The 12512-nt window shown below is 51.3% G+C and overlaps 4 protein-coding genes across 4 annotated transcripts; 1 reads left to right on the top strand and 3 right to left on the bottom strand.

Annotated features, from left to right (window-relative positions):
• Positions 1-87: 87 nt before the first annotated feature.
• KVR01_001177 (uncharacterized protein) lies at positions 88-1530 on the bottom strand (the record flags this gene model as incomplete). Its single annotated transcript, XM_044785029.1, has 3 exons — positions 88-485; positions 545-1215; positions 1274-1530. 3 exons carry the CDS (start codon positions 1528-1530, stop codon positions 88-90), a joined length of 1326 nt encoding a protein of 441 aa, XP_044649132.1.
• Positions 1531-4356: 2826 nt separating this feature from the next.
• KVR01_001273 (uncharacterized protein) lies at positions 4357-6436 on the top strand. The gene is made up of 4 exons (XM_044784140.1): positions 4357-4680; positions 4751-4782; positions 4871-5442; positions 5549-6436. Exons 1-4 carry the CDS (start codon positions 4510-4512, stop codon positions 6355-6357), a joined length of 1584 nt encoding a protein of 527 aa, XP_044649228.1. The 5' UTR covers positions 4357-4509; the 3' UTR covers positions 6358-6436.
• A 580-nt stretch (positions 6437-7016) lies between these two features.
• Positions 7017-8908, bottom strand: KVR01_001586 (triglyceride lipase). The gene is made up of 3 exons (XM_044789204.1): positions 8734-8908; positions 7872-8653; positions 7017-7785 (listed from the first exon to the last, which is right to left on the bottom strand). Exons 2-3 carry the CDS (start codon positions 8651-8653, stop codon positions 7725-7727), a joined length of 843 nt encoding a protein of 280 aa, XP_044649541.1. The 5' UTR covers positions 8734-8908; the 3' UTR covers positions 7017-7724.
• A 337-nt stretch (positions 8909-9245) lies between these two features.
• On the bottom strand, positions 9246-11180 carry KVR01_001748 (uncharacterized protein). Its single transcript, XM_044785008.1, has 3 exons — positions 10661-11180; positions 10421-10595; positions 9246-10285 (listed from the first exon to the last, which is right to left on the bottom strand). Exons 1-3 carry the CDS (start codon positions 11135-11137, stop codon positions 9546-9548), a joined length of 1392 nt encoding a protein of 463 aa, XP_044649703.1. The 5' UTR covers positions 11138-11180; the 3' UTR covers positions 9246-9545.
• Positions 11181-12512: the final 1332 nt, after the last annotated feature.

Consider the following 12512-nt stretch of genomic DNA (forward strand, 5'->3'; position numbering starts at 1 on the left):
TGATAATATGAGATACATAAATAATATTCATGCAGGATACAGATTTCGTTCTCATTCATCCTTGCCCAGGCGCGGAGACGGCAAAATTCAGTTCTGGACTCGGTGAGACTCCCTATCGCCAAAGAACAGAACCTGGACCGTGGTATCGTCGTGCGCATCGTCCTTGTGGGGGTCCAGCACCCCCAGGATCGTACAGAACTGCTCCCTCCGCTTGCCACCAAGGGCGTTCCGCGCAAGGTGGGTGGCGGCGTTGTCGTCTTGGACGACAAGGTCCTCGGGCCGGGCCCTCCACTCCCAAGCAGAGCCCACCCTCGTCGGGGCCTCGTCGTCGCGGGCGGGGAAAACAGGCACGGACTCTACGCTCTCTGGCTCCTGGTCTTGGGCAGTGCCCTGATGCTCACGGGGGCCGTTAAGCCTGCCGTCGTGGCACCACATCTGTAGGCACTGGACTGCGATGTCTGGAGACAGGGTGTCCCACAGGCCGTCTGGGGTGTTCAGGTCAGTCAGTCTTGTGACGGGTCACCTTGATTGCTGGCGCACTTACCCGTGGCGAGAATGGCAAAGTCACCCGCCTTGACTGTTGCGGTGGCGATCTCAGGCTCGGCCGAGAGATACGGCGGGGTCTTCGCATTCGGGCGGCCAGGAGGCGCGTAGTATTTCTTGTGTGCCGCCGTGACCGCGTCCTCGGGCCATTTCCACCTGTGGTCACCAAAGGCCCTGGTGACGGGCAGGCCGAGCAGGCGTCTCCCGTCCGGGGTGAACAGGTCCGCGTCGGGCTCCCCCGGGTGCTTGTCGTGGATGCTGGCGAGCTCGTCCGGGCGGTCGGGCGTCTGGGGGGTGGATAGGGGGGCTGCCATCCATGTCGGCCGAGACGGGTCGCCATCTGGACTTGGGCCTTTGTACACGCCCAGGACGGCCTGTGAGTCCCCGACGGACGCAACGCGGAGTGCAGACGTGGCCGGGTCGTAGACACCGAGCACGGCCATAGAGCCTGAGATTGCTGGGGCGATGTCGGCGATGACCTCTGCGCGCGGGCGGGTCTCCCCGCTGGTCACGGACTCCAGAGCCCCCCTGATGATGTCGTCGTCGAGCTTGACGAATCCTTGCGTGATGGCTTTGTCGATGCTGGCTGGGTCGGCCTTGTCTGCCTGCCTGAGTTCTCGTGCCACGTACGAGACGAGCGCCTGGCTGAGCACAGTCGAAGTCTGGTGGCCGCTGCCGAGCAGGAAAGGTCAATGATGCATCTACCAATATCAGTTGAGGTTGGACTCACGCATGGCCGTCAAAGACCCCCCAGAAATGCCATGGCGAGCCCGTGCCGACATGAGCGGTCTCGTAAGTGTAATTGTCCTGGCATGGGCTTGTCGCCTCGAGCCTCAGGGTGTCGAAGCGGGTGACAGGGACAGAGCCCTGAATGTCCGGATTCCGAGACATCTCACTTCTGCGCAGAACCTCGTTCGCTTCTTCCAGGCTGAGAAGCGGGTAATTCCGCCTCTGCCATTCCAATCCGCGGTAGCTTTCCTGCACCATGGTGGTAATTGCTAATAAATGCTGCTCTCAAGTGCTGCTGTTGTTGATGGCGGTCTCAAGCACTTATTTGTCTTCTGGGTTGTGTGTTTCACTCATGGGACTCAATATATCTACCCGACCCAAGCCTGTTGTAACATAACAACCTTGCAGTGGGTATTTATACAGCGTCACAATGATTCACACACGAGCAAGTGAGTACTTAGTACATACCCAGGTTTGTAATTCTACCTTATCTGCAGCAGTGGCCGTGTTGTTCCTGCGCGGGGCCGCTAGGGGACTCTAGTTCCAAAAGGAGCGTCTCAAAAGCTGACAATGTAATCACTCTACACATTCTACGGAGTTGGAAAGAGGGGCGGAATGGTGTATTCAGCGGTGTTCGGACATCGCTGTTCGGACATCACAACCCCGTCGCCATCAGTACCTAGGTGCGGTATTCGCGTCCTACAATTGTCGGCTCTCATCGTAGTCACACAGTGTTCTTTTTCATATTTTTTTTCACTTTTTCCCCCGATTCTTTGGGACAGATGCGCCGACATCTTTGACATTCTAAAGTTAGCAAAATTTCCAACATTACATATAAGGCTATTAAGTTATGCATAGGCATACTAGTAACTTAGGAAGCTATTAATATAAATAATGCACATTAAAGGAGGTAATTAATTACTAATTTTTTTCTTTATTAATGAAATAATAACCTAATAAGTTTAATTAAATTATTATTAATATAATATAGTTATAAATATTTATTATAACACTTTTTATAAAGTTTTTAAAAATAATTATTAGTTTATACTTTTAAACTTTAAAGTAAATTTAAACTTATTATAAATTAATTATTATTATTAAATAATATAAATATATTATTTTAAATAAAAGATAATAAAAATTAAAAGGTTTATTTAAAGCCTTTTAATATAAATTCTACTATTATTTATAAAAGAATTACTTAATTAAAAACTAGAATTTTAAATTAATACTTAAAAAGTTAAATAATATATAAGACTTAATAATATTATACTATTATATTACTTTCTTTAAAGCTTTTATAAAGCTTTAAACACTTTAAAAGTATATTATACCTTATAAGTAGCTTAAAAATTAGACGGAATAAATTAAGCTATAAGATAAATAAGTTATTTACTTCTTAATCATTTATTAAATAAAGGTTTCCTATACTTTAAATATTACTTTAAACCTTTTAAAAATATCTCTAATTAAAAATCCTAAATAATTTTCTAATAAAAGGGTTCGAACCCTTATTATATAACTTAAAATTAATATAAATCCTATTACTACTTAAAAAAAAGACCGTTTAATTAAAAGATTAGAATTTTAAGTTAATATTTAAAAGGTTAAGTAGTATATAAAGCTTAATAATATTATACTATTATACTTTCTTTTTTAAAAAACTTCTTTTATATATATAAACACTTAAAATACTCTTTTTAAATAAATAAATAAAAGAAGTTAAATAAGAAGTTTAAAAGTAAGTTACTATATAAAGACTTTATATATATCTTTAAATATATATAAAATAAAAGTAAAACTAGTTAAAAAGTAAATAGAATAAATAGAAATATATCTTAGAGTTTAAATTAATAAGGAATATATTTAGAAATACTTGAAAAGAAACCTTTGTTAGCTACTTCTAATATTAAAGTGTAGGCTTAAGTTAGGTTTTAAGGACTTCTTTCTTTTAAGACTATCTGTTCCTAAAAAAGATCTTTTAAAAAGGGAAGTCGTGCCTTCTAGTTTACTTACTCCCCAGCCCGTAATTGTCACGGGAGGGACATAGGAGAGGCGAAGCTCTTAAGTCTTGCTCAAAATCGTAGAATTTCGAATAATACCTGGTCTGTCTAAGAAAGAGAGGAAGGGAGGAAGGAAGCCTTTATTAAGGGTTCCAACGTCAGAAGAGCTTAGGGCCTCAGAGGCTGCAGGTGGCCCGTGCGCCCAGTCGCCCACCTCAGCCCCCAGCCCGATGCGGCCATAACAGTAATGGCTTGAAAACGGTCTGCAGAAGCCCTATATGGAGCCCTATGGTAGTTACTTAAGTACTCATCATTACCGTCCTGTTCAAGCACGCACAAGTTGAATCGAAAATAATAGTGTAGACACTACCTATAACACCAGAAACATGGACTCATGAAATGTGGATTGGCCGGGGGACGACATTGGTAGAATCTTATCTTGTCCTAGATCGTATGAACAGGTTGAACCAGTAAAATACCTGTAGACCTCTGATTAAGGCATGAAAAGACGCCAATGATCGCGGTTCCTTACCAAGGTGCCTCCGCAAACCATTTATACAGCTGATCATAATTATGAGTTTCAGCTGGACCCAGACAGGAGAAGGTTGCATTTCTTGTGTACTTTTATCAGAAACCTGAGGACCTTCCAGCAGCAGCGTAACCGCCATGGAAGAAACACTTCCGTTTTGTCCAGTCGTGGTTGTATCATTGATGGCTTGTCGATTACTCCCTAGTAATGTCTGACCTGCAGGCATCATGCCTCATTCGGATAGCGGGCAAGATTGTCTGTCCAACGCTCGGACAAGTCCAGCCTGTCCGGAAGTAGTCGAGCTGATGGATCTGCCAGGGTAGCTGAGACATTCGTTGGGTTGAGGTCTTACAGAGGCTGGGGAGAGCCTCAGGCATTGGGCCAGTGCAATGGCGCGATATTTAGCAGGGATGAAACAATGCCACTACCTACTCAAGTACGCACCTAGGTAATGTTGTGGTGACCGAAAAGGCAAACCACAGTGCGTTTGCACATTTGCGCTAATGCAACCCCAACCAGCAGCAATCGAGGGGGGGGGGGGGCAAATCAGCAGACGCAGCGCAGACGGCAATCACGTCCTTCTTACAAAATGTCGCTGTCCAGACAGACATGCTTGTGGGATACCACAAACGCCACTCAAAAGTCAAAGCCCCAGAGGATTGACATCTGCCTCAACCACAGCAACCCAAAGTCTCAGGTGCAATGCCGGACATTGACAAGAACCGCGCTACCGACATGGACGACAAGAAGGCGGTTGAGGGGCCCGAGGCCACGTACCTGCAGGACAACACGGGCAGCGACAATGAGGCTGCCATCCCCAAGGGAGAGATTGATCCTGTGTACGAGGCAAAGGCCAGGGTCCTGAACCGAGCTGTGAGTTGGGAGTCTGTGCCCCAGGCTGGCCAGGCACTGCCGAGACTAACCATGCCCGTGTGCGAGAAAGATCCAGGACATCGGCATGGGATGGTACCAATGGTGGGCAACCCCAAAGCTCCTGAATTCAACAAGGGGGGGGGGGGAAGAAGTCGAGAGGAAAAAAGAAAAACCACTGACAAGTCAAAAGGCAGCTCTTCATCGTGGTAGGCTTCGGTTGGGCATCGGACAACCTGTGGCCTATCGTCACTTCACTCATCCTCACGCCAGTCTCGAACGAGTTCAGCGCATCTCGACCGCCCCTGCTCAGTCTCTCACAGAACATCGGGCTTCTTGCTGGAGCCATCTTCTGGGGCTTCGGATGCGACGTCTTCGGGCGCAAGATCGGGTTCAACGCCACCCTCGGCGCTGCGGCTGTCTGGGGCATGATCGGGGCCGCCTCCCCAAACTTTGCCGCCATCGGCGTCTTCGCCGCCTTGTGGAGCTTCGGCGTCGGCGGCAACCTGCCCGTCGACAGCGCCATCTTTCTGGAGTTCCTTCCCGCGAGCCACCAGTACCTCCTTACCGTTCTCAGCATCGACTGGGCCATCGCCCAGGTGGTGGCCACCCTCATCGCCTGGCCCTTGCTTGGTAACCTGACATGCCAACAGGATGACGTCTGCACCCGCGCCAAGAACATGGGATGGCGTTATTTCGTTATTACAATGGGGGCTATTACCTTGATCATGTTCGCAATCAGGTTCGTCTGCTTTACAATCTTCGGTAAGCATCACCCTTTTTACCTGCCACGGATCCCCGTCTTCCATGTTCTGGCGTGTTCCAGAATGCAACGCATGAGGCTCTGTAGCAGGACTAACGTCGCCATTAGAAAGCCCCAAGTATCTCATGGGAAAGGGGCTCGACGAGGAAGCTGTTCGGATCGTGCACGAGGTGGCCCGGCGAAACGGGCGCTCGGAAGCATGCACCTTGACCATCCATGACCTGAAGGCCTGCGAGCCTCAGGGCTACGTGCCCCAGACCAGCGCCTCGACCGCGGTCAAACGACGCCTGGAAAATGTCAGCCTGAGCCGAGTCAGGCCGCTCTTCGGAACGCGAAAGATGGCGCTTTCCACGGGCATAATAATGGCGGTCTGGGCCTTCGTCGGCCTGGGCTATCCCCTCTACAACGCTTTCCTGCCCTATATACAGGCAACGAGGGGCGTGGACTTTGGTGACGGCTCAACGTATATCACATACCGCAACAGCCTTATCATAGCGGTGTTGGGGGTCCCGGGTGCCCTGCTAGGCGGTCTGCTAGTGGAGTTGCCCAAGTTCGGCCGGAAAGGCGCGCTCAGCCTGAGCACAGTCCTCACGGGTGTGTTTTTATATGGGAGCACCACGGCTCTGAGCTCCAACACTCTTCTCGCCTGGAACTGTGTCTGGAACTTCGCGAGCAACATAATGTATGCCGTTCTATATGGTTTCACTCCGGAGCTCTTCCCGACACCTCAGAGGGGCACAGGAAATGCCTTGACTGCTACCAGCAACCGCATCTTTGGTATCATGGCGCCGATTATCGCAATGTTTGCCAATTTAGACACTGCCGCACCGGTGTATACGTCGGGCGCATTGTTTATATCAGCGGGTCTGTTAGTTCTGCTACTGCCTTTTGAGTCCAGGGGCAAGGCAGCACTATGAGCTGGAGGCGGTCTGGATGAGGAAGAGAATCGTGAATATTTGGCTCATGTCACCTGGTACATGTACCATATTACCCGGCTTCTGATCTGTACCATGATAAACCACATGATGCGGTGGGAACAACAGTGGAAATATCAGCAACTACCTCCCGAGGTCAACTTTAAAAGTCTACACTTGTGTGCCTTGAAAATCAAAAGATGCGCTTCCGAATGTGAGTAAATATCGCAGTGTGACAAGCGCCAGCAGATTCCGTAAGCCAATCTTGAAAGATTACATGAGAGCAAGAGGTTTGATCTCTACCCCCCCCATCCTTTCCATTTTGAGGAAACTTCGGATGTCATGTGTAGTATTTTACATTATGAACGCGCCATGTATGTCGTTGGACTTACACAGCATAGAAGCGAAACTGGTTACACTATGGAGATATCTCACCAGAATATACAGTAGCGTGCCATTCAATATTTTGTTAGTATGGAGCTGAGTGCTTACCTTGGTAAGTACCAAAGTTCTTCCTTGGCTTCGCTACCTTTTCCTTCCTTCTGTTAGGCAGGCAGACTTTTATTTAATTGTGCCTGAAAACCAGAATATGATCAAATAAGACAAACCCATAACAACCGGAGACTACAACTTAGCCTGACAAAGAGAGAACACCAGGGTGGTTATAATCACAGTTGGCGATGGGCCAGGATATTAATTATAAGATAAGAGAGCAGACCAGATGATATGACACCCGCGACTTTATTGCCGCTTGCCAAATTATCAGTCAGCTATGATACATGATCTGAATGCATTTCGTAATTGAGCCCCTGGCGGCACCTTTCCGCGCTGCCCGCTGACGACCCGACCGCCATGCAAAAGCTCCGCCAAGTGGACGAGGCCAACCTGCCCCCCCCGGGGACTAGTACCGAGGGCTAGCCTCTAGCTAGCAAGACCCAGTCCCCTTCTTCTAAGGTTGAGGGCCGGGGCGAGGGACAGCAGTCTTGATCTGACTGTGGTGCTCCCGTTTTTCGAGAGTAGACCAGTACTGAGGCCGGTTTCGATATGGCGAGCAGTTGCCTGGATGGGGTTGCGAAAAGGAATGAAGACATTGTCAGGAGTCGTATAAGATAGAGGTTGTGTGTATTGTTTGGGGATAATGTCATCTGGAAAATGCACATTAGTTGCAACAACCTGACCGACCCTGATCTGTGATGGCCCTGGGTTGTTTGGCATCGATTTGTGACCAACATTAAATAACGACATGGCCTGAATGATATGGGCATCTGGTTCTCTGCTGCTTGAGATCGCGGAGCCACGTAGGTTATGGTCTGCCCATAAGTATGAAAATTGGGTATTAGTCTATTACCATATGAACACTGCGTGCTCCTCTATAACCCTTCTTCTTTGAGCATTTCCGCGATCTTAACATAGAAAGCGGTGGCATTGAAGCTTCAAACCGTCAATGGTTAGCGTGGCGCGCAAGTAAGTGATGCGCAGCTGGAGGTGGGGGGGGGGGGGTGCGCGGGCTGACGTACGGATTCTTCTCTCCCGTTAGTCTCCTCATCGCCCACCTGACCCTATTCGTCCAGTTGATCAGATCAAGATGGCTGACATTCTCCAGCGTGCCCTTGTACGTCCCCCATTTGGCGCTCTCCACGCTGACCAGTCCATCATTTAACCCTTCCTCCCTGCTTAGCACGTTGAAGGATGCCCGGAATGGACTGAGGAGTGGTGGCTTCTGGTTCAGGGCTGCGCCGTACGAGAAGTATCGTACATCTGGGTCGTCAGGTGTCCTTGGGTTGAACTCCTCTGACATGTACTTGCGGGTGAGTTGCGAAAAGGCTCCGGTACCGAGCCCCGTCGTGCGCTTCCACGCCTCGTAGACCCCAGGCAGGCGGTCCGGACCTATCTGATCGAAGAGGTAGTCCGCGTAGGCAGAGCCGTGGTGAGGGGTGGCGATGGTGACCAGCGACCGCACGTTGACATCGTTCGAGGGCGCCTGCTTCTCACCTCGCTGGCCGCGCCGCCTATGAGCATAGCTGATCATATACCTCGCGTCCAGGCCGCCCATAGAATGGGCAATGATGTTGACCGGCCGCCCGTGAGAGTCTCGCAGGATGTTCTCGCGAAGCTTGGCAGAGCGCTCCTCGATGCTTCCCGTGGGCGGGACCGTGGCCGTGATGACCTCGGCACCGTTCGCTGTCAGGGCCTCCTTGATGCCATGCCAGTAGTGGATCGGGGGAAGGTAGTTCCAAGCGAGCTTCAGCTCTGCGAAGCCCAGGAGGCCATGGGCGAGTACGATTGGGTACTTCGGCATCTGGGAAATGGTCAGAACTCGAAATGCCAGGGAAGCAGGTGGGCGAGCCAACCTGCCGGGAGCGTCGGGGTTGATCAGACTTCCTGGGATCGAGGGCCGCGGAGCAGAAGGCGTGGTCCACGGCTTTTGTGTTGGCGTTTGGACTATCCGATGCTGAATGGTGCGTACATGGTCAAACTTTTGTCTCCTTGCGGTTACTGTTCAGAACCGGAATGTCTTGGTCTCGTGCCAGGTCTCTGAAGTCGTGTCCCAGGCATGTCCCTGGTGATGTCACTCTTCGCGGTTGATACTAGACCTAACCCTGGTTATTGGCGACTGTACCTCCGTAAGGACAGGACCCCCACCAACCGTGCAGATGTCCACTTTTACCGAAGTGCCTTTCCTACTAAATCAATGTACTTAAGTACCTAGATACTAACATTGAAGTAACAAACCTTGGAATCAATTCTTCACATGTACATGCAATGCAACTGACTTTTTCAACCGAATAAAATTTCCCCTCCACATACAATGCAATGGATGGGCTGTTTGGTTGGTCTGCGATCAATCGAGCGTAATTTGTGGCATTTCAGCAAAAGTAATTTCGGGTGATTTTCAACATGATGAAATTGGGCCGCCTCGAAGGGAATTACTACCAATCTGAACAAAGCCTCCCTTCTGGGCCTACAAGACCCCCGGGCTCGATCTGAGTAACCAAGAAACGCTTCAACACCGAGTCCAAGCCTACAACGCCTGTTTAAAAAAAAGAAAAGAAAAGACAAAAAAAAAGGCCGGCCAAAACACTGCTCCATGCCGATCCGGATATAGAAATCGGATATAGAAAGAACTCGTGGACTCCGATGCGAGGAGGCCGGGTGCCAGGTGCTCCCGTACCACCGGCTCACCAACGCCGTTACCAGATAGAGTCATGCTGCACCATGGCGTCCCCACTCCGCGGCGAGCTCCTCGTCCTTGTCCTCCCACTGGGCCCTCCGCCCGAGCCGGCAGACCCGCCCGTCTTGGACCCATCACTCCCATGCGCGATCGTCACCTCCGACTCCACAATCTGACCATTTCCATACTGCTGGCTCAGTGTCAGGGCCCGGGGCGGCACGAACGGCACGCGAGTAATGTTGCCTAGCGGCCTCTCATACGGCGGCGGCGCCGCGGCGCCCATCGGCTGCGCAGCCGCCTGCCGTCTGTGCGAGTAGCGACCGGTTCCGCAAAGGCCCGACTGCCCCATCGAGCCTGCGTCCGTGGTGACGGACGGCGGCGGCGAGCGGGGCTCTTTGTTGTTGTTGTTGTTGTTGTTGGCAGCGTTATATCCAAACCGATATTCGTTCGGTGATGCGGCGGGGCTGGGGCGCATAGTGAGGAGTGGCGACCCAGGGCTCCGCTGCGCGGGATGATTAAGGTGTGCGAGGTGATGGCGCCGGGCTTTCTTCTTGGACGGTGATGTCGTGCCCCACGCCCGACCAAACGTTGGGCCGGGCGGGAATACCGTGACTATTATAGCCGCGACGAGGACAAGGGCGCCGTCGAGCACGAGGGTGAAGGTGTGGGACTGGGACGAAGCCGAAGCTAGGCCGCCGGATATTTGGATTATTCGGGCGACCGTCCGTGCGAGGATCAGAGCCAAAGCGAGTTGCGTAACTTTGTTGTAGCATGACGGTTAGCTGGAAGTATACTGCACACCGCGAGGTTGAGGAGAGAGAGGGAGGAGAACGAGTGGTGCGTGTGAATATGCCGTTTCAAATTCTAAACTTTACTGTCGAACACTGAACTTACACAAAAGCGCCGTCTTGAACCTTGCGGACAGGTAGACGCTACAAAAGCGAGGATCGAGGATCTCTCGATGGCGGAATACCCGAGACATAAACCAGAAGTATAATCCAAAGAACCCCACCAAGCTCAAGATTTGGATCGCGAAACCAACAATGAGCACGTTAACACCCTGTTGGATCTTGAAAGGGGTCAATCCATGGCTTCGATTTATAAGCTCAGTCTCGCCAAAGTAGTAATGCTCACCTCGACCCTATTGTGTCCCCCGGCCGCAAAGACGCAGCCCACGACCTGGAACGCAATGGTGAAGACGTCAAACGCGAGGAAAAAGTAGTTGAGCCAGAGGGGCTCTAGCGGTATGCTCAGATCGCTTCCGTAGATGGCCAAGATGTGTGGCAGGATGGCGTAGATGGCGGCCGTGATCAGTGTCGGGCCCACAGCGGTCCCGATCAGAGACAGGACGAAGAAAGACTTGCTGGCGAGGTTTTGCCGGAGCAGGAGCATCCCGGAGTACCCCAGGACCTCCAGGAGGAGACCCAAGCTCAAGCTCAAGCTGTACACAGCCGTCCTGCTTCTTGCCCCGATCCAAAGGTTGACCGGGACCAGTGTCGCGAACGCGGCCAGCAGGAAAGCCGTGCCCTCCACCGGTGGGGGGCTGGACAGCCAGCCCTCCTCGACCGGGCAGGTCGCCAAGGTGCAGTCACCTGTGCCAGAACTCGCCATGATGGGCGACAGCTGGTGGAAGTTGTCGACGGGCAGGGTGCCACAGAGACATGGGAGGAAAGAGGCAGCGGGTGGAACAGGGCATCGGCTAGTTTGATCGAGTGCCGGGCTCTGTGGTAGTTATAACGGGCCGAAGGGACCCCCAAAGGCTTGTCCCAAGAGCTAAGACCCGGAGAGAGGTGTGCAGGAACATGTTGGTCAAGGCCCCGGGCTTGTAAACCCAGTCGCGGCGCTTAATCGGCATGGGACAATGCTACAGATCAGTTCTTCACCAACAGGTCTGGTGAGACTACTGCACCTCGACCAACAATAATGCTGCCGTGGCGCAGTGCTGTCCAGCTACTGACTTGGTAGCTCACCGTCAAGAGCACAACAGCACAGTAAAGTTACAGTCAGGCTAGCACAGAGTGAGATCAAGCATCGGCTTTGGCCTGTGCCTCCCTGCCCAAAAGAGACTGAGGACATTACCAAGTTTAGGGAAAATTAGACATTGAATCCACATCACGGCCTTCACTGGAAGGGCGCAGATCAAAGCCTCCCAAGAAGCGAGGGGGATCATCACATGAGCTGCAACTGGCTGCTTAAGCGGGCAAGGGGGGGATATGTGGTGGGTGATAATGCGGGCGATGTGGCATCTGGTTGTGGTCTCGCAAATGACCAGCGCCCTTTGAACCCGAGAGTATGGATCGCACATACTGTGAACGCAGGTAGGCGCCGGAGCTGGGCTGTCTGGCCAATAGGGTCGCACGGCATAAACGAGGGCTTTTTCGGCTTTGCTGCGGGCATGGGACAGCCTGCCTCTCGAGATGACGCTTATGGCTGTTGGTTCTGCACAACAAATGACAGCCAATGGGAATGGCAGTATTGTGGTTGCATCCAACGAGTTGGAGATCGTCCAAGGCAGCGGTCGTTAATCTTGAGAATTTGCTTGCGTGCATGGTGCAACCCCCATGCATGTTTGTGGCACAATAGAAGATGAGGGAGTTGCAGCATGGCCTGACTGGTCCATTCTGAGTTGATGATGTGATCGATGTACTGAGATTGGAGAGTGAGATAAGCGTGGCTGGCAATGGAAAGCCCACACCTAGTTTCAAGGGAAGTGCCCACCAACTTCTCTAAGGATTGCCACTGTGATAAGCCCTTCAAGAGACAACGCCATGTTGTTGGAATTCGCTTGGCCTGTGATATGGTCCTGCCTGGACGTGTGTGTGTGTGTGTGTGTCAGAACTATCGCGGCTGCCACGTCTTAGTCCAGAATCCTGAAGGATTAAACGCGGAGCGTGGATTGGATCACTCGTCCACAAGCACAGAACAAGCGCGTCCTGCTCGAGAAAGGACCAGAGAAGAACTTGGACAAATGTGATGGGATCGTTAA

This window comes from Diaporthe batatas, assembly GCF_019321695.1.
Source record: "Diaporthe batatas strain CRI 302-4 chromosome Unknown Contig00002, whole genome shotgun sequence".
Lineage (NCBI taxonomy): Eukaryota > Fungi > Ascomycota > Sordariomycetes > Diaporthales > Diaporthaceae > Diaporthe > Diaporthe batatas.